Genomic DNA, 28000 nt, shown 5'->3' on the forward strand with positions numbered 1-28000 from the left:
GCGCTAAAGGATTGGTTCCTTCAGATCACGTGGTAAATGTTTTAGGGAGGAGATTCTCAGGAGATCACACTCTAGGTGAAAACTTTACAAATTGCAATTTAAATGTTAACAATGTAACCATAATGTTCCTCAAAGAGTGAGTCTAGGTTAGAAATTATTATCATATAAAAATAGCCTACACTGATCATCCGCCGCATACAAATATTAAGCCTCACACGAGCCTTCTGTTGTGATATGTGGTGGGCTGTATTAATTTTACCACGTGTTGTTTTCGACTACCCTTTGAAGGCTGTTCGACCTATCAACCCCACCCACAAATTATAAACCTGATTAAGTCTAGACGAAAACCAGGCTATTTTGAGATAAATTATCTAGTCTGGCGACCAATCAAATAGTCTCTATTTGGTTCGAAAAATGCCCATGAGCCCCAAATTATAGGCTATATACTGCCTACATGCAAATCATATCTGTTTGGTAAAGCACGGACCGATTTTAGCCTAATTGTGGCGCACTGACGTAATTGCTAATATTGGAAGATGCAGATTTCTTTAATGGCCAGCCTCATGTTTAGAGATTGGCATGATGACTCAGCCACTGTCATGAACACGGCAAATGATTAATGGAACGTGCTTTTGAGTCCCACCGCAAATTGGTTCATCCCTCTCTCACCACACCCCCACCCATCCTCGCTTCCAGGAGGATGCTGAGGAACGGGAGGCGGCAGGTCGTATGATGGTGCACGCAGCAGAGCATCGTACCCCGTTCAGCCCCGAGCTGTAGGTCACGGTATTTAAATGATGGAAAATAAAACAAAAGGCAGACAACGCAAGGACAGCGGTTAGGACAAGTGCTACCTCGAATGAAAAAAAAATGTAATCGGTACTGGAAACGGTGATGCTGCTTCAACATGGCAGCGTGTTGAATCTATACAGTGTGGTACCTTTGTAACGATCATTGCAGTTGTCAAGATGGGCTCGCATGTGGTTCAAACTCTACGGCAGGGAGTGTGGGCTTCGCTTACCGGCGGCTGGTATCACGACCCGGACCAGAATAAATTCAATAACTCATGTCACCTTTATTTGTGGATGTTTCTTCTTATGCTACCCTTGTCCCTGCATTTGGTAAGTATCGAGCGGATAATAGGCCAGCAGCTCCATTGTGTTGTGTTTATGAAAGGTGCAGCGTAAAATTGGTCACCTCTTTCTATGTGAAGTCAATTAACATTCGCCTGCCCTGGATAGGTTCGTAGATAATCAAGCTAAACAGATGTTCAGTCCATTTCGCTGTGTTTTGACTCAGCGCGTTTACTTTAAGTGTAGAGGCAGGCTACTGTCGCATTTTTTCTCTGCATAGGCTACTGAAGGCTACTATGATGGAATGCACGGGGTTGAACCATAAAAGTCTATGTTGAAAGATCTTTTTTCAAATTAAATAGGCCTCGCGCTTTGCTAATGGAACAGTGTTTCTTTGCCATGCACACAAGCAGTTTACGCACGAGGCCAATATCACGCTTTTCCTTTCGTATATGCAAGTCGGCATCAGTGTTACCTAACTGAATGAAAAATACACGAGTGGATCCAGTGATTGGCTAGTGAGTCTGTGATTGGTTGTCATGGAAGCTGCCAAAGGGTGGCACATTCCTAAATAAATATCAGTATCAGGCGAGCCATTCATATCCTTGGTCCACTTAATTTTGCCATATGCCATTTAATTTATGTCATGGCATAATAACTCATTGTTCATTTTATAACAGTCAATTGATTACAAGAGCCACTTTTTGGTGGCAACAAGAAGTGCAGTTTGTGTTAAGAAAGTAATCTCAGCCTGCAGAATAGATTTTGCTGACACAACTGATGATTGATTATAGCCTGCAAAACAGAGAGCAGCTATTCACACGCTACAGACTAAATCTTATATTTTGTTGATAGAAAATGTCTGAATAAAATCATACACATGCACATGACAGAAACTAGCGTTTCCCTCCCTCCCTCATTTTCTTTGCCTTCTTCTGTGTGTGTGTGTATGGATGTGTGTGTGTGCATGTGTTTATTGCTCAGGCCCTCCCCCCAACCACGATGGCACTCAGCATCTATTGCACGTCAGTGACGATCTTCTTCATCGCCATAAAGGCAGCAAACTACCGGCTCCACCTTATGTTCGACAGGGGCGACATTGTGGCCCAGAACAGTGTGTCTGATGTCAGCAAAGGTGCTGACAAGAAAAGCAACGCCTCTGACCCCAGCCTTCCTGCTAACTTAAGGTATTCCGTGGGTTTGAGTATTGTCGTGTTGATTCTGCTCCCTAATGAACAAAGTGTGTTCCTACAAAGGGTAGATTTGCATGCAGTTTAGATCATAATGTATTTCTTAATTGCACCTTTCTGTCGGCTACTTTATATATTATATGTGTAGTTTTGACTCATGCTTTTTGTTGATTTGTTGATTTATCCGTCACTAATTAGTCTCTGCCTCACATGACTTAGGCATATGCTTTTATACTCTGCCTCACATGACTTTGGCATATGCTTTTATACTCTTTCTCTCCATGCAGAAAAAGCAGTACTGCTCCTGACAGCGTTGCCATGACAGTATTGACCAGAAACCATCTAAGTCCCATTATCCAAGTGACTGTGAAACAAACAGAGACGGATCCGGGTCTGATCGGTGTGGTGAGTAGTGCATCAGTTATCATTGCTCTCTTATGCATTCGATTTTCGGAAAAGAGAACGTCACTAAAATAATTACTAATACCCAGAAAGGTTCTGTTGGAAGTGTTCTTAATCAATCTTTCTCGCTCTGTGGTCACCCGCCAGAGAGCCAAGCTTCCATTACATTTACATGCACACATATACCAACAGTGCACCAAGTGATTAACTGTCCTGTAGGACCGATTTACATGCAGTTAACACATTCATGTGTTTGTTCAGAAGACACAAGTTTTTTTTATCGAAAATCTAATAATAGCATGACCTATCATTGCTCTGTTTTCTCTCCTGCAGGAGTGCCCCAAAGCAGAGGACTTGAAGAGCACAGAAGGTATGTACTGTATGCCGTATTTTTAGAGCTGGCCTAATTTGTGAGCATGATGAGAAGAAGACACACATTTCTTGAGAGTTGCTGTTAGGACACTCTGTGAAAGGGACCCTGATGAACCGACAGATTAATTGACGACTGCTGCCTCTACCAGTGTGTCATAACTGTAGAAATGCCTAGCTAAGCATGTGGTAGCAGGCACCATGGCTGGCTTCCTGGAATGCCTCATCAAAAAGGAACTGTGAGCTCTGATTGAATCTGATTGCGTTGCCAGGAAGTCAATATGCAATCTTGGGAGCTGTATGGTAAAGTGGATTATTCAGGCGTTTTTGACTGATTTGAAGCACTTGGCTGAAAATGCGGTTTGGTGGATATGGCTTTTAAATGTAGAACGGCGTACAGTATTTCTTTGGTGTTTGTGAGATATGATCTCATCTCTCTGATTGAGAAATCGCAAATGAGATGGAGAGGTTTGAAATATGGAAGATTAGATAGATAGAGGGAAAATTCAAGCATTTCCTCAGGCAGCATGTTCCTGTCAACCTCTCCCAAGGCTGAGGCCATTTTGGTTGACTCAAGTGGTGTTTTGATAATCTGTGCTATTACATTTGATAATAGATGTGCTTCTCTTTGCTCAGGCTATAGGGACTCCCCCGCTAAAGAGAGGTCAAGAGACAAGCCCCAGCATGAGGACGGAGGTTCACCAGAGGACATGTCCAGCCCCAACCCAGACCAGTGCGCCCCTCTCCTGGAGCAGGAGCAGCGGCCGCCACCGGACAGAGACACCGCGGACGAGGGCCTGCCGCCCTCCAAGGACAGCGACGTCGAGAGCGCGGACGAGAAGAGCGAGCGGCAGGCGAAGGAGAAGCCGCCCACCACCGACCCCAACAACAACGACGAGAAGAACGAGGAGGACGACGGCGGTGGTGGCGGCCTCTCGCCGGACGACCTCTCCCCCGTCCAGGACGCGCCGGCCGAGGAGACCTACTGCTCGGACGAGATCGCAGTGGTGCTGGTGGACAACTCGGGCGCGTCGGTGCGCCTGGACGAGAGCGACACGGTGAAGATCATCATCACCATGAGCTGCGACGCCCAGACGGCCGCCGAGCTGGAGGAGTCGGTCAAGCAGAGCATCCTGGAGTCGGCCCAGTCGCAGATGGTGAAAGACGGGCAAGGGGAGTCCAGGGGAGACTGCATGATCCGGATACCGGTCATCACCTTCGACTCGCCCCTGGAGGACGAGCACGAGGCCACCGTAGAGGGAGAGGACGACCGGGAGGATGAGTACAGACTAGCCGCGGAGGACGAGCCGGCCGACCAACCGCCGATGCAGAATCCCGAACTCAGCCACTCCAAAGAACCGATCAGCTCGGACTCGGCCACGCAGGACTGTCGGGAGTACGAGCCGGACGAGCACGAGGCGGAGCACAGCAGCCTGCCGCTGACCAACGACAACAGCTCCTCGGGCATCGACGTCCACTCGCACCCCGACGAGAACGAGGCGCCGGAGCTCCGGATGGACGCCGACGGCTTCCTGCAGATCCCGGCCGGCTACGGCCGCTACGGCCCTGGGGGCAGGACACACGTGCGCGGGATGAGCATAGACAGCGGAAGGGACGCTGTGCTCATCGCTGACCGCTCCAGGGGCCGGACGCACACCATGACCACCTCCAAGTCGGACCTGGAAGCCAAGGAGGGGCAGATGCCCAACGAGTCCAACTTTGTGGAGTTTGTGTCGCTGCTGGAGTCCATCAACAGCACGCGAGCGGCCAGCGGCACTCAGCCTGAGACGGATGACGCAGATGACCAAGAGGACGAGGAAGGTGAGGAGTTGTTGATTCACTTCAAAATTCAAAATGGTGATCTGAGTTTGACATTTGCATTTCATGCATTCGGTTATTATTATGTTGTCCCATGATGATTAACAGTGGCAACTAACTAAAGATGTTGTATGGTGTGAAATTACAGCCCAATTTTAGTGAGAAAGGCTGTGATATGTAATATTTGTATCTGAAAATGTCTCTGAATCATATTCTGATGGGAATATATATTTATATTTGAATGTACCCCTAAAGGTTTTTTGTAAGCAAGGGTCATTGAACAACTAGAGATAGTATGCTCTTTGAAGTGTCTTGGTGAGCTTTGGCTCTCAGCCAATCCAAAGATAAGAGAAATATCAAAGCTATTTTGGCCCTCAAGCTGTAGAACAGCTTTTCCTTTGTTTTTGTTCTTTTTGGTGAGATATGAAGACATGCATGCTTTATGAAATCAATATCATAGTATGTATGATGTAATTTGTATGTGCTTTTCAGATGATACCATGGTGACGGTGAAGAATGATGAGGAGACCGAGACGGAGAGCCAGCGTCCAGAAAGACCCAACCCTCCCAACAGTCTGGCCACCACGGACACACCCCTCGCTGTTCCAGAGAGGCTCATCCCCATCGTCTCTCCCGACAGGTCCAGCTCAAATTAAATCAAATGATACATTTTACCTTGTTACCTCAGTTTGAATTCCTTAGAATGGACAGTCTGTCACTGCTGGACTTATGGATGTTGAGAGCAGAAACCATGAGTTCATCCATGAGGTCATTATTGGACAGTGGACAGTAGACTATGCTGTTTTTTTTAAGTGCTGACTCAGCATGGTCGGTTGAGGTTTTCATGTTATGATGTTTGAGAGATGCCTCTTACATTACACAGTGAGTAAGCTATGAAACATTAAAGCTATGAGCTGTCATATTTGTTTTGAAGTGATCGGTGCTTTAAAAAAAAAACATTTGATCTCTCTGAAAGCTCATGTGTATTAACAAGTTAGCGGAACAAGTCAAGAATATCTGATTGAAAATTAAACCATGCCTTAATCAATTTCCCTGCAGTCCTCAGACGGATAAAGATAAGGACCCAGACTACGACTCCCTTCCCTCCCAAACGTCCCAGTCCGAGAGCTCCATGCTCCAGGTCATCTGCAGACCAGAGGCCACCTCCAAGGAGGAGGCCTACACCTTCCACACCGTACACAGTAAGTCAGCTGCTGGAGCTCAATGAAGTTGAATGTGAGATGATTAAGACCGCAATTACTGGTCAAGTTAAATAACTCAAGGATGGAATTGAAAGCAAGATGATGGGGTTATCTCAGATAGTCAATTGTCTGTAACTACCGAAATATGCTGCCATTGTTCCATCCGACAACATGCTTTGTTTGAGAAGACAAATGGATGTGATTAAAATGGTTGGATTAAGATTGTAAGTGGCAAGTGAACACAAGGTGAAACTTAAAGAATGATTGTGCAGATTGATGATAGGTGGTATTAATTCATTCCTTCCGCAACTAGAGGGTAGTTGAAATGTGCTTGTTGGAATGAGTTGGTGTGACATTTGATCTTTAGTGTACTGAATATCATGTTATTACTGTATTACTGACTAGTTGCTTTGCTCGTTTCTAGGAGACAGACCCAGGAAGTTGTACAATGAGAGAGCCCTGAACTTACCCCTTGGGGCTGAGTTGATTACTGGCAACATGTGGTAATGTACTTGAATTTCACACATATTATTTATAAGTCTGCTTATTCGGCTGCCAACAAAGAGTTCCAGCATTTGCAGCTCTGTTTAATACCTCATGCAATATGTCTCTATAGTTATGATATTTCAGCCTCAAAGATTTCTCTTTTGCTTCATGTTTGCTTGTTTATACCTTCAGTGATCTCCTGTCGACCTCATCCAACTCGGAATGCCAGGACGGTTTAGCCGGAGGTCATGCGGACTGCCCATTCCAGCGCCGCATCATTCCCGCTCACCGACTGCGCCCGAGGAGAACGCATCCAGAGATCTTTCAGGTGACATTGATCATAATCAATCACAAAAGATAATTGGTTTGATAAAAGTAAAACCGTATCTGAAGGAGATGAGTGAGACACAGACCGTGACTCTATGGGATATATTTTTCATGTGGAGCATGTGTCATTCATCAATTCAATAATTCATCAGTAATTCATTCATCACAATAATTCATTCATCATCAATCATTCAGTCACGCTTCTTGTGAAATTGTCACAGGAAGAGGACTCACTGGATGACTCGTCAGACACGTCGACTCAGGAGAAGCCATCTCGGAAGCTCTACTACAAGCTGAAGGTCTTTCCCGGGAAGTGGGTCAACATCCTGTATGATCGGCTGACCTTACTCGCATTATTTGACAGGTGACTTCAAGTGGCCTGACAAGTGATGTTCTTTGCTTTTTGCTGTTGTGCAGATTTGAGTAGACGTCTCTCATTGAGTTTCTCAAGGAACTGTGGGTACAGCAGTCAATTGAAGAACTAATGGTGCTTTATGTCCCCAGGAATCAAGACGTGTCAGAGAACGTGGTAGCCGTCTTCCTGGCGTTCCTGGTGTCTTTCCTGGGATTCGTCCTGCTGAACCATGGCTGCTTTAAGGACATCTGGGTATTCCAGTTTTGCCTCGTCATCGCCAGCTGCCAGTATTCCCTCTTAAAGGTAGAGACATCCCCTCACGCAAGCTGTCTACTACATACAATCTGAGTGCTAAAGCAATGCTGCTCTCTATTTATATAGTTCTATGTAAAAGTGAAAAGAAAAGCACCCACTGACACAATTGTATTTATTGTGTTTATTGTGTCTATGAGGTGGCGAATGTTTCATTAATTACTTAGTCATTTCTCTGTACTATAAATCAAAGATGTATAATTGTGTCTCTGTATTATTGAAAAAGTGTTCTTGTAGCAAAAACATTCTCAGTGGAGATTCGTAGTGCATTCTTTGTGAAGTGTCTTATTCCATTATTGTCGCATCAGCACGGTATCAATTATTCAATATCTTACAGAGTGTCCAACCAGATGCAGCTTCCCCAACTCATGTAAGTGGATGGAAAATATTGAACACAGTTTTCATGTCTTTGCAATAAACTGTAACTTTAGAGTCAGTCAATTAAATGTCACTACAGAGTGGAAGACAGCCATAATAACAGCGACAATAATGACCATGGTTTCTTTTCTTTTTTAGGGACACAATCAATTAGTTGCATACAGTCGAGCAGCATACTTCTGTATTTTCTGTGGCCTTATTTGGATCCTGGAACTGTTGTTGAAACAGTCAAACCTTCCTGTGTCCAGAGTGTACGGCATGAACATTGTCTTATCTGACACGCTCCATTTTGTCCGTGACATTTTAGTTGGTGAGTACTGCCAGTTGACTGGTCCTTATATTTTATGTTTGTTATATTGTCACCTTGGTTTCACCCATATTGATATAACTCATTCTGTCATCTATCATTTCTTTACAGGATTCACATACTGTTTCCCTGTTACATTCCTCGTCGGCCTTCTCCCTCAGATTAACACATTTGTAATATACTTCCTGGAACAGATTGATATGCATTTCTTTGGAGGAACAGGTAAGTGTCAGTTGCAGGTCTTGACCAATCAGTGCATACTGTAAACATTCAGTCAGTGATTCTGGTGAATGCTTGTTGACATTTGAGCCCAACAGCCAATTAGAATGCAGTCTCCCTTCCATCCTCCTAAAGCTTATTGATTGGCTGGAATAGCACACACACACAGAGAACTACAATTAATTTGATAAAGTGCCATTAAACTTGCAGACTACACCTTTAACAGGGAATTGGTAGCCATTGTTTTTAATCATTTAAAATACGCAAAGACTGTTTGTCTCTTTTTTTTTGGCAGCTGCAACTGGGCTTGTCTCCGCAGTGTATAGCATCATGAGAAGTCTGACTGCGATCGCTTTACTCTATGGTTTCTGCCTCGGCGCTTTAAAGGTGGGCTATATTACACTGAAACTCGTGTGGCAGTATGAGAGAATTGGATCAGTTAGACCTTGTGCACACTGCTGTATGCTCTGTAAAGTAATGAATGAGTGAGTGTGGTGAGCAACGATTCATTTATCAGAATCCAACTGAGCTCTGGTGGTGCTTTTTGAGTTAATGCTGAGCTGAGTTGTGCTGACTGGGAGAAATGGCCTAATTCTCATGACCTGCTTTCCCATATCAGTCAAAAGCAAAAGAGGACATCAAAAGTAATATGTGTAAAACTGCCCTAGAACCGTGATAAGCCACACTATCATTTTGTATAAGCTTTTTGAAATATCGGGGTATTGTTGCCATGGAAGACAATAGGCTCCTGCACACACGCGTCCATTTCAAAATAACATCAGAGGGAGCTATTGATAGAAATAATCTAAAGGTGTTGAGCTACAGATGCCTTTGAAAAAGCATCAGCTGCCAGCGTTTTTTCACATGAAAGACAACACATCTGAGGGTTGTCTGTGAACCTGACGGTGAACTGAGTTCTCACTTCACAGGAACCGTGGGACGAGCAGCACATTCCAGCGCTGTTCTCCGGCTTCTGTGGACTGCTGGTTGTCTTCTCCTATCACCTCAGCAGACAGAGCAGCGACCCTTCAGTGCTCATGTAAGACAAAAACACGACACAAGCAGAAAATAGAAACAGAAAAGTGTACAAGTATGAATCCTTTGCTTTCACCCAGAGAAACCTTAGCAGTGTTACATATAGACGGCAGATATCTAAGCATGCTCCACCATGGTATTCCTACATACCTTTGATTAATATTTGAATATTGACTAAGGGTTGTGCACATTGCTCTGTGAGCTGTAAAGTAGTGAATGAGTGTGTCAAGCAATGATTCATTAATCAGAATAAAAGGAAACCAAGGGAAGCAGTATATGGCAAAATGTTTATCATCTTGGGACGGACTATTGAGTAAATACAGTAGATGGTCTACATTTTTTTCATTTCATGAGTTTCCTAGCATGTCAGAGATGAATGTGGTTCTCTATTCTGTTAGCATACCTTGGGGGTATTGTGTTGTCTAAATTATGTGATGGATTAGAATGTTTTTTGCCTCATTAAAAGTTTGAATCTCCTTAATCTGAACCATGCCTCTCTCTGCAGGTCTTTGATCAAATCCAAGCTCATACCTGTGTTGGGGGGAAGTGAAGAAGAGGAAGATGCCACCACAGAGAACATAGATCCTCTACCAGAGAAGCTCAGAGGCTCCGTGGTGAGGAGTGTTTCCACTGGCGTGGTGGAAAATGGCTGACAGAATGCGTAATGGCTAGATTGACAGCTGTCATTGTCAATGTTACCGATTGATGTATATACATCAGCTAATAGTGTGACTGACACATTTCCCCTGTTGCAGAAAGAGATCCTAATCTCAGACCTGTTTGTGTGCACGCTGGCGTCAGTGTTGACCTTTGCGGTCACGGCCAGCACCGTCTTCCTGTCTCTGAGGGTGAGTGTCTGGACATCTAAAGTCTGATCTGTGGTTTTGTGTCTGTCTCTCTTTAACCTATAGTTCCAAAATATCGGTCTTTATTGTCGTCTAGTATTACAGCAGAGGAAGCATTTGGCAGTAGAATCCAGTGTCTAAGCTAATACTGAAAGAAAAATCAGTCTGTTGAATGTGAAAGGCTATTTCTGATATGAGGCTATTTCGCTAAGTAGCTACTCTGTGGCATTAGAGACGTCAACTTTGCTATTGCTACAATGGAACAACAGGAATGCAGTGTAGGTGTTTGTGTTCAGTACAACCATGATGCTGCTTTCAAAGGACAACCATGAAGCCTTCAAAAATAATGAAATCATTCATTCATTTTTAGCATCTGTGACCCTTTGTTTAGTCCCTGTGTTTTGACACTTTTCTTACCACTACCTTCCTCTGTGTGTGTGTGTGTGTGTGTGTGTGTGTGTGTGTGTGTGTGTGTGTGTGTGTGTGTGATCCTCAGCCCTTTGTCACCATCGTGCTGTATGCGCTGGCTGGGACGGTGGGCTTCATCACCCACTATCTCATCCCCCAGCTGAGGAAGCATCACCCCTGGCTCTGGATCGCTCACCCTGTCCTCAAGAGCAGAGAGTACTCCCAGTTTGAGCCTCGAGGTCAGTCAACTCTGCACACTTAGTTTACAATCGCTTTTGCACGCCTCTTTTGTGGGGACAGGTGCGTTGGAAAAGGTTAACCAGTAATACTTAAAAGAGAGAATCCCGCACACTGTCCATTACCCATGCAAACATTTATTCACAGTATTCATGACGTTTCGGTCATAGACCTTCCTCAGGTGAAGCTATATTGACTTAAGATTTAAAAGATACGGTAGATTATTCATCATCAAATGGAAATTATAGTGTATATTTACCGGTAATGGTCTTAAGTCTGAACACTTTGAAATTCACGATTGTCCATATTGAGAGAGCCATACTTAATGTTAAATAATCAATCAGTTACATTTTAAGTGTATTAAGCCATTTCAATTTATTTCAGCATCCATTTCTGCTGTCATTATGCCGTTCAGTTCCTACTACACACATCCCATGTTTCCATGTTAAAATCCTGCATCAAAATGCCAACACTGCACTCTTTGTTCATGAGTAAAAATATGAGTTCCTAATCCTTATATATCTGCCATTATCTTTTATTCAATAGTCATACATGTTGCGATGAACACTGTTTCATTTTTTACACCATAAGTTAAAATGTCCCCATAAAAGCTGATGATGGATCAGCTCATGAAGCAGTCGTCGGTTTCATAAGAGCTGCCGATTCTCAGGGGTGCGTGGGACCGATCGCAGCAGGGGGCTGAGCTCCTAAAGCTGTCACATTACATGGCTGTCAATCAGCAGTGCTGCTCTGTCACCGCCAGACGAGTGTGATTCTCCTCACTCATGTCAATGAAGGCACCACAGAAGAACCACAGAGAAGCGTTTTGCAGGGGTCAGGGGTTCCTGCTATGAGGAGAGTTCATCCCAAGTTCATCTTTGAAAAGTGGCCTCCAACCATTTTCCGTAAGAGGACATAAGATTTGTCTCACGGTGGCTACAGAAGCACACTGCTGTTGATAATGTTGTATATATTTCAGTCCCTTTCTACTTGAGATATAGCATCTGAGCAGCAAGGCTTTTAAAAGGTTCGTTCTCAGTGCTGGGCTCCATTGTCTGAGATGGAGGTCGTGACTGCGGCCTGTGTGGTTGTCTTTCAGAGGACGCCCATCTGATGTGGTACGAGCGATTGTACGTTGGACTGCTCTCCTTTGAGAAATATGTGGTCTACCCTGCCATTGTCCTCAGCGCCCTGACCAACGACGGCTTTGCACTGAGTCACCGCAAGAAGCTGGGCATCCAGTAAGTAGCTGTTTCCGTATTGCCTCTGTTTGGCCCTCAAGGTACTTGGTACATTGTATTCTGTCCAGGCCATAGGTGGGAAGGGAATGTGTGTGGTGTGCAGAGGACAGGATCCACTTCAAATGGAACTGTAGCCAGGTTTTGCTGGGTTTCCATGGAGTGTCTCACACTGATTCTTTCTTTCTTACTCTCTCTCTCTCTCTTACTCTCTCTTTCTCTGTCTCTCTCACTCACATACACTCTCTCTCTCTCTCTCCCTCTCTCTCTCTCACACACACACATGCACACACACAAACATACACATACACAGATACAAAAGCACACACACATTCCTTAACCTTTTGCCCTCAAGAGGTTTTTTTTTTTTAGAAAAAAAAAAAAAAACTTGAACCAAATCCAAGTGTCTTCTTTCCAGGTGGACCGTGCATTGTAATCTAGCCCTGGTCCTTGGAAACACACGAGACATTAATGTCCCCATTAATCTGGTGCTGACACAAAGGGGGACCTTTCCCAGGCCCATCACCACACCATACATCAGCCGGCTCTGGACACTCTCGGCCACTTCCCACAAGGCCTCTTGCTCCCCCAACAATGGGCTCATCTATCCCGCCGCACTTTGCCCAGTGTCCTCTGCTTGTGAGTGTGCTGCCCTGGTGTCCAGGGCTGGGCTGGGCTGGGTTGGGCCGTGTTCAGCTCCGTCAGGTTTCATTGGAAACGCTTTGCAGAGCGCTATCTCTCTCTCTTCGTCAGATGTTATCTGCCCCTAATCAGGCCCTGCCCTCTGGACAAACACTGGTGGGACTGTCGATTGTCAGGCTGCGGCTTTTACTCAACTTTTAATAATCTGACGAATTGCGGTTCAATTATATGATATATGTATCCATCCAGTGACAAGCCACTGTTTGGACTTCAGTGTACAGTGTTGTACAGTTAGCCTGCTTTGGCAAAGCGTGCTCATCATGAAGTAATATATAATTTTCGTATCAACACCTTGCTTTGTTGCAAAGTGGCGCTGTTACCTTGCCTTATTTAGCGTACCTTTTGATTTGAAGCATCACTAAATGTTTTTGTCAGCTCTCACTCTAATAGACCATCCGAACTAATTATTGCTTTCACTTAACTACTGTTGTTTGTACTTGTAATGGAAAATAGTCAGACAATTGATCATGTTACTTGGATGACGCTAATTCACATTTAGCTCTGTGTCTGTAGACAATATGCTTTGACTAACCCCTTCTCTGTGCAATGCACTGTTGTCACTGGTGGAAAATCTGGGCTCAGAGAGTATAAGTTCCCTTAGCTACTTATCATTAATACCTGTTATTAGTGTGTTATTATATGTTCATACAATATTAGTGTAGCTCTTGTGTAATCTCAAATCACTAATCCTCTGCCTAAATGTAAATTCACTTGCATCAAGTTGTCAGGTAAAAACTACATTGTACTCATCAGTTGATGTACAGTACTATGTAGCACTGCACCGTGAGCTATGGAAGCATAAGCCTCCTCTCCAGCTCTTAGTTACTCTTCTGACTGATCTGATTTCTGTAAGTTAGATATTACTAATGATATCAATTGATATCAATTGATGATATTGATTGACTCAGTGGCTTGGGACCTTGTCTTTCTGAACCTGGAGTTTTCTTCTTGATGTCGCTGGACTCTATCTGTCCAGCCATAGCTTTCTCTCTCTCTCTCTTTCTCTATTTCTCTTTCTTTCTTTTTCTCTCTCTCTCTCACTCTATCTCTCTCTCTCTCTCTCTCTCTCATGTGTCACCTGTGTGCTTTTGCTGCCTGGTGTCCTTGCCTCTGCATCTGAGTATCTCAGGCGTCTGTGTTTCGCTCCAGCTTTGATGTCTTGTTGATGACAGTTGCTGGGATGAAGCTTCTGCGCTCGTCCTTCTGCAATCCCAGCTACCAGTTTGTCACACTTCTCTTCACCGTCATCTTCTTCGAGTTTGACTGCAGCAGGGCCTCCGAGACCTTCCTGCTCAACTTCTTCCTCATGACCATAGTCTTCCACAAGGTCAGGTCACGCTACCAGAATAACACTACTGGACATCATTCATAGTGACCTAGTTATGCTGTAGTTCCCATTTTCTTATGCATGCTGCTGCTGTACTCTTATAAACTTATGGGTAAACCCAGCAAGGGCTTTGGGTTCTAAAAATGGACCTAAAAGAACTCTCTCTCCCCTAGAGTTTGCCTATTGCATTGGTCACAGGGTCTGTTCTAGCCTATTACATTTGGATGTGCTGGTAGAAATTTTGGGTGGCATAGCGGTCAAATTGGAAAGAAATTGACATAAACACAAAACACGAACACACACACACACACAAAAAAAAATCGGTACTACCTTGCTTTAGTTGCTGCAGCCAACAGCCAGGGATGGACAGCATTTCTGATACATGTATTTAGTACAAGTATTTCAAATACAAAATAGTATGTTGCCATTTGTATTTCATTTTGTTAAAGAAAATGGCTTCGTATTTTGTATGAAAATACTTTATAGGTGTCTATATTTGTAGTTTAAAAATACTGCCAGGTATTGTTGGTAAAGCCAATAGCCTACTTGTGGTGGTGTGATGACATCAAAAAGTGCAAAATAATGTAGCCTTTGACTGATGCTGACTTGTTAATTTGCTCAGACTTGTTGTGATGATAACATTGAGATTCAGGAGGATGATCCAGTGCAAGTGACTAACTTGTAGGTTGCTCACACGCATAATGCACTTCCTTTCATGCCAACCTCAAGTTTCTTGAGAACTTGAATCACCCAATTGTAACACATGGAACCGGTTATGTGGTTGGGTTGCCCTGCAACATTGCTTAATTTGGGCATGCATTGACAGTCTCCATTTGTACCGCTTGACAAGTTCAGTATTGTTAGTACTTTCATAATACAAAATACAGTATTTTATTTTTGATACATGGCGTGGCTAATGTGTTTTTCAGTTCATTCTGACCTAAAATGAGGGTATTTGATATTCTGTTTTAAAATAGGCTACCTGTATTTTTGTCCATCCCTGCCAACAGCTAGAGCAGCCAAGCAGCGACACTCTGCTGCACTCTGGGGGAAATGCATCTTTAAAATCATGCCCCTGTAGCACTGTAGCTGCCTTTCTGCTCTATCAGCTCAAGCTAGGTAGCAGTGACAGTACTCAGTGACTTGGAGAAACAGATGTCTAGCCTACATATGTAAAAAATGGCCATATGTAGGCTATACCCCCACCTAGAGCCAGCCCTGTTTGGTCATACCATCAGTAAAAGTGAAGAGATGGTCATCAATATTTGGTACAGTAGATTAAGGATCATGTTGAAGGACCAAAAGACGCTAACTTTAATATTTACATTTAACATTGTCACAAGTCCAGGTGAGTAACCAACACCTTCAAAACTGTGTTTCACACCTACTGTGTTGTCAAGGAAGATTAGGGGTCTGCCAGTGTAGAGATGCTCACATGCCTTCCTGTATGGTAGTCTGTGGCAAACATTGCATGATCTGACAACAGAGCTAGTGCTCTCGCTATGATTAACCTTTGTCCACTTGGTGTGGGTGTATGTGTGTGTTTGTGTGTATGTGTGTGTTTTGTGTGTGTGTGTGTGTGTGTGTGTGTGTGTGTGTGTGTGTGTGTGTGTGTGTGTGTGTGTGTGTGTGTGTGTGTGTGTGTGTGTGTGTGTGTGTGTTTGTGTGTGTAGTCGAAAGCCACAAAAGAGGAAAAAGAAACAGAGTCCATCTGTTCTTTTTCCTGGAGGCAACTGCAGTTGCTGAGCTGCTGGGCTGAGCAGCTCAGACAGACAGTGGGTGTGTGGGAAGTTATCCAAAAATAATGAGGTGTGTGTTTTTGGCGTTCCCTGACTCACTCTGCCGGCCTGTGATTCTCCCACAGCTCTGGGACCTGCTCCACAAACTGCACTTCATCATGGTGTACATCGCGCCCTGGCAGATCGCATGGGGAAGTGCATTTCATGCCTTCGCGCAGCCTTTTGCAGTGCCTCGTATCCTAGCTTCTGCCTCACTGTTCTCTCTCTCTCACACACACACACACACACACACACACACACACACACACACACACACACACACAGACACACACACACACACACACACACACACACACACACACACACACACACACACCACTTGTTTCACAAATGTATGCATTTTTGATGACCAAACACAGTTGTGGACTTCAGTATGTATAATGACCTATGTTACTTGACCTTGTTATTCTTAGAACTCAGACTGTGAGTCTCTCTACAAGAGCTCTTCTCACTGGGAACATTGTTAATGTCATGTTATGTATTCAACAGTATGTGTGTCTGCATGTATTTCTGTCTGAGAGAGAGAGAGAGAGAGAGAGAGAGAGAGAGAGAGAGTGAATGCGTGCATGTGTATCTGTCTGAAAGAGAAAGAGAGAGAAAGAGAGAGAGAGAATATGCCTGTGTGTATGTAAGTCTGAGAGAGAGAGGGAGAGAGAGAGAGAGAGAGAGAGAGAGAATGTATGTGCATATATGTTTGTCTGGGAGAGAGAGAGAGAGAGAGAGAGAGACAGAGACAGACAGGAAGAGAGAGAGTGGGGAGAGAGAGAGAGAAAGGGAGAATTTATCTGCATATATGTTTGTCTGGGAGAGTGTGTGTGTGTCCAGACTGTGTTGTGTTTCTCCTTCACGGCCCAGCTCAGACTCCGCCATGCTGCTGCTGCAGACTCTGCTCACCACGCTCTTCTACACGCCGCTCAGCCCCTTCCTGGGCAGCGCCATCTTCATCACCTCCTACCCGCGGCCCGTCAAGTTCTGGGAGAGGAACTACAAGTAAGAGCCTCTTAGCGCCCACCCCGGGGGAAATGGCACTGTGAAATATGCATGGGGCCTGCCTGCCTCTCCCAGCGCTTGTTGGCACACCAGTTATTTTCAGCCCCGAGGATGTCAGCATTGAGAGATTCCGTGAGGGTTCGGCGACATGAATGTTCTGGGAATGTTTGCTTTCCAAATGGATGCTTATGCAATGACTGCAAAGTCAACTGAAAGCTCAAAAATAGTCATGTTTAGTCTCTCGTCTTCAGTCACTTTTCTGATCTTATAAGGAAGAATGATTCTGCTGCTCAGCGTACTGTGTGTGAGTTGGTACGGTCCACTTGGTCCAATGGACCGATCCATTGTGCTAATCCTCTGCAGTGATGTCATCCTCTCAGCTGAGCAGCCTGTCTCTGGCAGCTCACGAATGGACGCTCCGGTCATAAGTTATTGATGAGGTTTTCTCCGGAGTGAAACCGTGATCACACAGAATGAGATAGCCCCAATAAAATCAGCGCTGACTCATTGTGGTCTGGATCGCCTTACTGTTTACTGGAAGTGCCCATGGAATCAGCCCCAAACAAACTCACGTGTTGCCCGTTTTCTTGTCTGCTTCACAGCACCAAACGGATTGACAACTCCAACAGCAGGCTGGTGTCTCAGGTTGATAAAGATACAGGTAACTGTTAAGTCCAACTGTTTATTTATTTTTTACAAAATTATACCACACATATTCTGCCAAAGCAATACTGTATGTAACCGTATGCTCAAATGTTGCCACCGCCATGCATTTATGAAATAAATATGACTCTAGTGATACATAATTTACCTGCAATTCTTTTTCTCGCCTTTGTTATTCACATCACAGTCCACTGCCCACTGTTGTAAATATGAACAAAACAACAAGTAGAAAACAGACCTGAACAAGCAGCTAAGAATAATGTAACCTACTTACAGTACAGTACATATGAAGAGTGATTTTTTTAATTCTCTCAGGTTGCGATGACAACAACCTGAACTCCATCTTCTATGAGTACCTGACGCGTTCGCTCCAGCACTCCCTTTGTGGCGACCTGATGCTGGGACGCTGGGGCAACTACAGCTCTGGCGACTGCTTCATCCTCGCCTCAGACTACCTCAATGCCTTCGTGCACCTCATCGAGATCGGGAACGGCCTGGTCACCTTCCAGCTCCGGGGACTGGAGTTCCGGGGTGAGGCGCTCAAACCTAGCGTAGATAAACGGGGAATAATACGCCTATATGTTGAGTGAGGCGCTCAAACCTAGCGAAGATAAACGGGGAATGATACGCCTATACGTTGAGGGAACCCACTGAGGTAACTTCGCCTGTTAGAGAGGCGGACTCTGCTATTGTCAAAGTGAACTTATCACGCACTGTGTCACTCAATTATTCAGTGTTGCCGTGATTCCTCTCAGCAGACTACACAGACTGTACACAGACACAGAAAGTTATTCAACCCTGTATCTGGCATATGAGTCTCTCTCTGTGTCGGTCTGCTGGTTAAGATCCAAGCAAAAACGTGTGTCTGTTCAACCTGAATATACAGAGTCCTGTTCAAATGACAGGCTGGCGTGTCTCTGCTGGTCAGTCAAGCTCGGCTCCTCACTCACACCCCGTCACCTCTCTCTCCAGGCACATACTGCCAGCAGCGTGAGGTGGAGGCCATCACGGAGGGGGTGGAGGACGACGACGCCTGCTGCTGCTGCGAGCCCGGTCACCTGCCCCACGTCCTGTCCTGCAACGCCGCCTTCAACCTGCGCTGGCTGGCCTGGGAGGTGACCACCACCAAGTACCTGCTGGAGGGCTACAGCATCAGCGAGAACAACGCCGCAACCATGCTCCAGGTGTACGACCTGCGCAAGCTGCTCATCACATACTACCTTAAGGTACAGTCGGTGTGTGTGTGTGTGTGTGTGTGTCGCCATGCACTGGATATACAGTAACGTTATGAACACAATATGAACAATCTGAATCTTCCTGTTTATTCTTGCTTTTAACAATAGCACCGATGTCAAATTCATTATCTATGTACGCGGTACCTTTTTTGACCTTTATTCATCTTACAGAATCAGTTCTCATTTTAAAAGGTTATTTGGCCTAGAGGCATCCAGCGACTATAAATGAGCACATTTCACACAAAAACACTAAACCACACATACAGTAACAACACTACAGCATGAGGGAGGGTACAGAAAGTGAAGAAAGAGCTTATTAACAGGTACAGCAGTCAGCAATGGTTTTGGATGGACATGAAAGTTAAATGATGAAAGAGTGGCAGGTTTGAGGACATGTTGTAGCTTGTTCCAGCCATTTGCTGCAGTAAAACTTAAAGGAGTTCAGATCAAAAGATGTGCAGACTTAAGGGATGATGAGCCTAAGAAAAGTATCAGATATTAAACAGTAATTACTGCTGAAGGCGGAGAAGATTTGAAAGGTAGTGAGGTGTCTTTCCCAGCATTGATTTCTATGACTATGAGATAATGCTCTAAGCGCCCAGTATGAAGGGAAGGACAATCCACCATTTTCTAGAGGTCATGCTGATGAGTAGTGAAAGGCGCACCTGTGGGAAACCAAATTGCTGAGTGGTAGAGTGTGTTGTGTTTACAAAGTACCCTAACTCCACCCTGATGTTGAAAAGGTGAAGTCTCATCACACGCCTAGTTAATTTTGCAATTACACCGTTTTTCTGTATCAGCATATAAACTTTGGTTTTACGCAAAAAAACAATTCTCACTGTTTTTGTCAAACACTCCAAAAACGTTCCGTTCATTTTGAACAGTAAATTGAAATCGGCCCCTGGGTCTTCTCTCCTCCCCAGATAATCACGAGGCGCTCCATGGCGCATTAAGTGTTAGTTGTCCTCTCAGCACTTCTCTGACTTTTCTAGCGTCTTCTCTCCTCCACCTTCGATCCCCGACCAGTCCACCACGGCTGAAGTGCCCTTGAGCAAGGCACCTAACCCCTCACTGCTCCCCGAGCGCCGCTGGTTGGGCAGGCAGCTCACTGCTCTGGGTTGTGTGATTCACCTCACTGTGTGTTCACTGTGTGCTGTGTGTTCACTAATTCGGTTAAATTGGGTTAAATGCAGAGAACTGAATTTCCCTCACAGGATCAAAAAAGTATATATTCTATTCTTCTATTCTACCTGCAGAGCATCATCTACTTCCTCGTCCACTCGCCCAAACTGCAGACGTGGCTCAAGGACTCCGCCATGCTGGAGGCGCTGCAGGCCTACACCAAGTGGCACCACATCGAGCGGGACCCCGCCGTGTTCAGCGTGAAGATCGATGAGGACTACGTCCACTGCCTGCAGGGGGTGACCAGAGCCAGCTTCTGTAATGTCTACCTGGAGTGGATACAGTACTGTGCCGGCAAGCAGGAAGAGGTAAGAGACATTACAGGTTTGCACTCAGTTAGTTCTGTGTTTTACAATATATTCATGGGTTTCATCTGGTCCCTTTCCACAGGTGTATAAAATCAAGCACCAAGAATATGAATGCAGACTGTATTGTGCTTGATTAATACAGCTGTGGAGACCTGATGAAACCCATGAATATGTGGGGACAACCTTATTTGGTTCATTGTCAGAATGATGTACATTTTTCGGAGACTTCGAAGCCTCTTTTAGCATTGCATATTAAAATATACTGTATATGTGTGGTGACAGTCACGTCGTGAATTGGTGTATTTTAGTTCCAGTTGGGCACATTCCAAACCAACCCAATACTTGCATTACAGTGCAAAATCCAACAGTCAACAGCCAGAGTGAATGATGGTATTGTAAAATCTAAAGTGGGTTTTAGGAGAGAAGCCAAGTCCAGAGCTAGGTGTGTGCCAGCTTTTGCCACTTTTGCATTCTGAATGTTGTACTCTCATCAGAGAGTGGCAAAGTCACGTCAAGTCTTCTTTAAATGTAAAGGAACGTTGAATATTCACAGCATTGTGCATACTAATGGTTGTGGTGAACATGTTGATGTTACAGTATACACATACTCAGATCCTCTATTTAAACAAAATTATTGGGTCCTTACATTTTCATCCAAAAAACAATTTGTACTATGCAGATTGCAAGGCCTTGCCAGTTCGTTGTGTTCCTATCAATAACAGTTGCCTAGTCTCAGTCAGCTTTGGGGTTTTTTTCCCACCTGTATAGTGGGACTACAAGTCAATATCTGAGCTGGTGTTGTGTTTACACGGTTGGCAGTGCTGTAGTTGTAGGTGTTTTTGTCTCTGCCAGCCCCTGGTGGAGATGTCTGATGTCTCTGTGCTCCTGCTCTGTGCCTTGTCTGATCTAGCCGATGGAGTGTGATGAGGACTCAGCCCTGGTCACTCTGTGTTTCGGGTTGTCAGTGCTGGGTCGACGGTCACTGGGGACAGCATCCCACAACATGTCAAACAGGTGAGGTTTTAAATACCTACTCAGGCTGAGTTAAACGAAACAAACCATTTGATATTTTGGATGTTTATTTCAATTATTATAATGTCAATTCTCATCTCATCTCATCTGCATATTTGCAACTATCAAGCTATTTCTGTTGTTGCGGCAATATCCAGCGTGAATACTGAAAAGTGTATCTCCTCTCGCTCTCTCTCTCTCTCTCTCTCTCTCTTTCTCTCTCTCTCTCTTTCTCTCTCTCTCTCTCTCTCTCTCTCTCTCTCTCTCTCTCTCTCTCTCTTCTCCAGCCTGGAGTCGTTTCTGTATGGCTTTAACACCCTGTTCAAAGGGGACTTCCGCATCTCCAGCAAGGACGAGTGGGTGTTTGCAGACATGGATCTGCTGCAGAAGGTGGTGGCACCAGGTGTGCGGATGAGTCTGAAGCTGCACCAGGTAAGGCACACAAACCCAGAGATGTCCCATTCAATGGGACACGCATGCAAAAGCACTTAGATACTGAATAAAAGGCCGTCTGCTTTGGACACGGTTATCTCTGAGCTTGTGGTTATGCTGTGTCTGATACTATGGGTGCCTCTCAACCTCTCTCCTCGATGCTCGGTCCTTCAGGTTCGTTCCCACTGATCTACAGTATAACTAACACTGAGTGTTTTGCCGCCCCATCATTCTTTATCTAGATCAGTGAGGACGAGGACCGAGGAAGGAAGGGAGGATGTATAAAACACGAATGAGAGGCACCCTATGTAGTATGCCTGTGAGGGAACACTAGCGTTGATCATAAAGGCCACATGTAACCATGGCGATTAAAGGAAATGTTTGCAGTCATTCAAATCCATTGCTATTCTCCTGATTGCCTTTGCACCAAATTTGTCTGGAGTTGTCCCCAGAAATGGGAGGGATCATTAGATATGTAGATAAAACAGTAAGGACTCTTTCTACATGATCTCCATTATGCACACCATGCAGACACTAAAGTCCAATTCACACCAAAGATTCCCCACGCGACGAGACTGAGTTGCAACGGTGTGAATTAGAAGTTGCACGTACAGTAGTTGCAAGCCGTCGCAGAGCATTAAACACGTTGAGTCGCAGTCGCAAGGTTTTAGAACGTCGCGGCTCGTCTCGTCGCGAATCTTTGGTCTGAACCCTACTTAAAGAGCAGTGTTGTTAAGCAGCCCATTTTATTCACCAGGCTGTGTATTGTGGTGTGGCTTCAAGTATAGTTCTCATGCTTCTCCTCCCTCTGAGCAGAGGTCACATCCCCCTCTGGCTCTGTAGCGGAGAGGAAGCCACCTGTGCCTGGTGCAGGTGACCCATTTAAAGCACTTACATTGTCCCAGGGGCCTCCCCTGTGCCACGCACACCCCTGCCAGCAGCCTGACTGACTGAGAACATTGACTCGCCAGTCAGGGTGCCCCGTTAGCGATCGGCCTAGGGCGCCCTGCCAAAAGTCATGGAGTGGGGGTGGAGGGAGGTGGGGGGGGGGGGGGGGGTAAAGGGAGGGCAACTCAGCCAGCCGGTCCCACGGTTCCCCTCCTTCTCGTCTGCAGGATCACTTCACCTGTCTGGAGGAGACGGAGGAGCCAGCCATCTTGTACGAGGCCATCACCAACTACCGCACGAGCCTGGTGATCTGCCACGAGAGCGACCCCGCCTGGCGCAAGGCGGTACTGTCCAGCCGCGACACGCTGCTCACCCTCAGGCACATGGTGGACGACGGCACGGACGAGTACAAGATCATCATGCTCTACAAGCGCCACCTCAGCTTCAAAGTCATCAAGGTCAGGGTGTGTGTGTGTGTGTGTACTGTATGTGTGTGTGTGTGTGTATTGAATCCCTGTCTCATATTCTGAATGGCTGCTATGTGTATAAGGGAATGTACATGGCCAGACACGACAGAATTGTTGACTTAATAGTTGAACACATAATCCCATGTGCTTCACCGCTTACAACAATCTACAAGAATGTATGCGTCTCACCTTGCATGTTCAAACTCTGTAATAGTGGAAATAATGTGTTTTTAAATCTTGCTGCAAAAAGGCCAGATGTTGTTGTTGTTGATGAGGACAGCAGAGAAGTAACCATTATTGAAGTAGGCTGTGCATTTGACTACAGTCTAGAGGATGCCTACCTCACCAAGCTTTTAAAGTATCAGCCACTCAGAGACATTGTTGTACAGCTTGGGTACAAATGTAAGCTGTTGGTGTGTATATTTGGAAGCTTAGGTAATGTCCACAGACTAGTAGTCAGGGGTTTGCAGATTGCTGGTCTCTCTAAGCCAAGAGCAAAGGCTCTAGCAAAATTCTGCTCAATTTCTGTGATAATTGGCAGTCGCCACATATGGAGAAGGCGTTGTTTTATGTACCCATGAACTGAGACCAGAGACATAGGCTACTGGGTTTGCAATGCTGGTGTCTAAAATTGTTTGTGTTCAGTGAAATTCATTGTAAAATGTGAACACAAATAAAGGTATTAAAATGTGTGTGTGTGTGTGTGTGTGTGTGTGTGTGTGTGTGTGGTGGTATTTGGAAATGATGGCACATGTGTATGTACGTGTGGAAGGATTAAATTGTACATGATAATGTCAAAGTAGAAAAGTCTTTCTTTTCAACATTCAGTTAACAGCTAAACATGTAGTATGTGTGTGTGTGTGTGTGTGTGTGTGTGTGTCTTCTCTAGATCAACAAGGAGTGTGTGCGAGGCCTATGGGCGGGGCAGCAGCAGGAGCTGGTGTTCCTCCGCAACCGTAACCCGGAGCGCGGCAGCATCCAGAACTCCAAGCAGGCGCTGCGCAACATGATCAACTCGTCGTGCGACCAGCCGCTGGGCTACCCCATGTACGTGTCGCCCCTCACCACCTCCTACATGGGCACCCACAAGCAGCTGCGTGGGATCTGGGGCGGCCCCATCAGCCTGGACACCATCCGCGGCTGGCTCTGCACCAAGTGGCTACGGTCAGTGGGAGTGCCCGCGGTGGAATACGTCTATGTGTGTGTGTGTGCGTGTGTGTGTGTGTGTGTGTGTGTGTGTGTGTGTGTGTGTGTGTGTGTGTGTGTGTGTGTGTGTGTGTGTGTGTGTGTGTGTGTGTGTGTGTGTGTGTGTGTGTGTGTGTGTGTGTGTGTGTGTGTGTGAGTAACAGACAGGGGCAGTGCTAGCACTCTCTGTAAAGGTGCATGATGTAGCAGGAGATGAGAGTTGAGATTGGTGGTAATAATGATAATATGATAATGATAATACTAATAATAATGATAATGATAACGATAACAATAACGATAACAATAACGATAATGATGATAATAATGAGAACAATAATAATGCCACATTGAATTTATAGAAAGACATTTATTTGACATGCTATTTAAAATAATAATACTACAAATGATGCAACAAAAACAGGCAAGTGTACCATTTTGTGCAAATCAGCTGTGGCAGGGTGTCGATGATGGGACATCTGGCAAAGAGGGGGTGACTGGAGAGGAGGGAAAGAGAGAAGGCAGAGAGAGGGCAGAGAAGAAAGGGGAGATAAAAATGACAGATGAGGAGGAATATAATGGGAGGGTTCTGGGAATGAGCTTGGCCCTCCCTGCAGTCGTGGTGATGTGGTGGATTTCTGCTGTGTCAGCGCGATGACAATGGATTTCCCCCGCCGCCCGTGTGATTTACAGCGACAGTGCTCTCACGTCTGGGAGCCACTCCAGATCTCGTGACGGCCGTTCGGAGAGGCCCCGACCCTCTGCTTCTGGACCGGCCCGGTCTCCCGCAAATGCCGGCGTGGGCTTTTCAGCAGCGGTGTGTTTCTGTCTCTGTCCTAGGGTGCGGAAGGACAACCTGACCAGCTGCAACAGCGGGGTCAACATGGACGACGTGGACTGCGCCGGCTCCTCGCTCAGCCAGAACCACAACTCCATCACGTCGCAGAGCCTCAGCACGTACCAGGCCCGGCCCAGGGCCTCCCAGGGGGTCCGGCACCACGCCGCAGGTCCGGATGAGCTGCGTAGAGCAGCCTGCTCATTATGCTATGTGTCAAAGATACTGGAGCTCGTTTTCACCACTGGTCCGGATGAATAATGCATATAAATGGATGAATAATTTAGGATTCCGGTAGCATTTTTGTATATTATTTTCTGTAGTAGATTCGGCTAGTGTTGCCACTCACAAGTGTACATTCAACTAATTGTAACTCTGTCAGTGAATCACTTTCATGTGGAAGATCTGGCTGGAAGAGTTATTGACAGCAGTTGTCCTCTTGCTCCCCCTGCAGGTCGCCGAGAGTACCGCAGCCGGTCGGTTCAGCCCCAAGCCCAGCGGCCCCCGGTCACCAGCCAGTCGGGCCCTATCCTGGACAGCCAGCACGGCTCGTCGGCCTCGGGGCCCAGCCTGGTGCAGCGGCTCTCCAACAGCCAGCTGTCCTTCAACACCTCCATCGCCTCCATCTTCTCCCAGGTCCCACGCCTCTCCACGGCGGGGCTGCAGTCGGCGGCCACTGTGGCGGCGGGGATTGGGGTCGGGGGGGTCGGGGGCGTCGGAGGTGGAGGTGGAGGAGGAGGAGGAGGAGGAGGAGGAGGGGGTCATCACCACCGCTCAGGTCAGGTGTCGTCGTCCAGCTCGACGCTCAGCCTCCTCTTCGGCAAGCGCAGCTTCTCCAGTGGCCTGGTCATCTCGGGGCTCTCGGCGGCCGAGGGCGGCAACACCACCGACACGCAGTCTTCCAGCAGCGTCAACATCGCAGCTATGGGCCAGTCGGCGAGGTCCACCAGTAGAGCAACGCAGGTTAGCATCACCATAGAGCGTTGCTCACAGCAGCAGAATAACACTGATTCACTCGTTTGAAAGTTTTGCTTTTTGTTTTCAAAGCCCTAAATGGGATGGCATCATAGTATATCTGTGACCCTTCAAGTACCTACTGTCCTGCTAGCCCACTAAGATCTTCCTCGCAGATCTTTGATCTTTCTCAGTCCCCATTGCAACTCTAAAAACAAAAGCTGATAGTGCTTTTTCTGTTGCTGCCCCTCAACTCTGGAATAATCTCCTTATAGAAATAAGCAATAATTGAATTGCATTTAAGTGTGAATAATAAATGTGACTTGACTTGACTTGCTTCAAACCATGGAAAGGTAATAACATCCTGCTGAACTTGTCTGTATAAGGCTAAAGAAATATTATGGACGAGACAGAAATGTTGAAAATGAATGTTAACAAGGCTTAGACCCACCCAGTCCTTTGGTTTGGTTTTGAATTTGACAGCATGATTAATGCCATAAGTCATTTCCCCCCGATTTTAATCCATATTTGACCATGTTTGTGGCATGACCCTGGGAATGTAAATAAGGTGCCCACAACTCTTGTTTTTACAGTGGACGTCAGAGGCCTTTGAAAGCATGGACGGGACCAACTCCAACGTCTTCACGGGGGCCAAAGACAACCCGCCGTCCATCGACCGAGACCGCAGCAGCACGCAAGGCACGGACAGGAGCCAGGACGACTCGGTTCTGGCCTCCGCCGTCCAGGAGCTACCGGACCAGAAGACCATCTGAGCCAGCGGTACCAGCGGGATCAATCGTGTCCAGAAAGGGGACCTCCACCTCCTGCTACTTGCCCAGGCCACCGAAACCTGCCTCACCTCCCAGCACGTTGATTATGAGTTTCCTGAATGTACATGTTGACTGTGACTTTTTTTAAAAAAGTACTCATGTATAAAAATAAAAAAAAAAACAACAAATCAAATCAACAAACAAAAAACATCTTCCACATTTAATATCACACTGAATTGGAAGTGGCAAGGTTAATTGAAAGAAATACTTTAGGGCAATTTGTCTTTGCGTGTATGTGTATTTATGTGAGTGTGTGTGAGTGAATGTGTGTGTGTGTGTGTGTGTGTGTGTGTGTGTGTGTGTGTGTGTGTGTGTATGTGGTACGGTACGGTACGGTAAGGTACGGTACAGTGTTCAAGTACTGTGTCCAGAGAAAAATGTGAAGGGTCTGTAGTCTGGTCAGTGTCTCCCCCAAAACGACTGATACAAACTCAGACTTTTTTTTAACACCCATAACTTAACTCTCACACACTCAGTTGATCTTTACAGGAAGCAGACGGTCAGTTTCTCCCCGGACATCTGGGGAAGTATTTTTAGATGGACTGGTGCTGCCCAGTCTCCACACACACCTTTCAGTTTCCTCCAAAACCAATGGGTGCATGACCACATGGACTCTTGCCTGACCAACGCCGACTTCCCACAGTCTCTCCTGTTTACCAATGAATACTCTTCTCACAATATCAGGATGTTCACAGAAGGAGCGGAGAATTGCTACGACTGAATTATGTGTCATCATGTGTTCTTTCACTGGGTTTTGTATGAGGCACAAGTCATAGTGGTATAACTGAAAACTCTTTTCAGTCACAGTTTAAGGTAAAGAAGAGGAACTGTCTTATCCTCTTTTACTGTAAGGAAATATGCAGTATTATGCATTGCCATTGACAACACATTTCCCATGTGAACGTACGACTGACAGAATTTAACATAGTTGTTTATGTTTATGTTTTATATAATGGCAAGAGTGTGTTGTGCTGAAGTTACTGCAAAAATAAGC

General features: G+C 45.7%; 1 protein-coding gene across 1 annotated transcript; it reads left to right on the top strand.

Moving 5' to 3' along the window:
• Positions 1-968: 968 nt before the first annotated feature.
• Positions 969-28000, top strand: pcnx2 (pecanex 2). Its single transcript, XM_062520370.1, has 34 exons — positions 969-1121; positions 2058-2260; positions 2551-2668; positions 2999-3035; positions 3671-4855; positions 5345-5492; positions 5912-6054; positions 6479-6557; positions 6733-6868; positions 7089-7231; positions 7372-7525; positions 7872-7904; positions 8051-8222; positions 8734-8825; positions 9368-9477; positions 9979-10087; positions 10229-10321; positions 10815-10965; positions 12063-12204; positions 14053-14230; positions 16095-16203; positions 16890-17019; positions 17622-17680; positions 17998-18213; positions 18655-18908; positions 20174-20407; positions 21318-21421; positions 21706-21850; positions 22966-23196; positions 24095-24369; positions 25228-25394; positions 25677-25918; positions 26000-26185; positions 26770-28000. Exons 1-34 carry the CDS (start codon positions 969-971, stop codon positions 26947-26949), a joined length of 6111 nt encoding a protein of 2036 aa, XP_062376354.1. The 3' UTR covers positions 26950-28000.

Source organism: Sardina pilchardus, chromosome 18 (genome assembly GCF_963854185.1).
Source record: "Sardina pilchardus chromosome 18, fSarPil1.1, whole genome shotgun sequence".
Taxonomy (NCBI): Eukaryota; Metazoa; Chordata; class Actinopteri; order Clupeiformes; family Clupeidae; genus Sardina; species Sardina pilchardus.

Bases quoted from the DNA above. Each gene is read 5' to 3' on its own strand.
- pcnx2 (XM_062520370.1), top strand. From the start codon at position 969: ATGGGCTCGCATGTGGTTCAAACTCTACGGCAGGGAGTGTGGGCTTCG. The intron at 7,526-7,871 runs GTAGAGACATCC...AATATCTTACAG, and splicing joins GCCAGTATTCCCTCTTAAAG to AGTGTCCAACCAGATGCAGC. The intron at 10,088-10,228 runs GTGAGGAGTGTT...CCCCTGTTGCAG, and splicing joins AGAAGCTCAGAGGCTCCGTG to AAAGAGATCCTAATCTCAGA.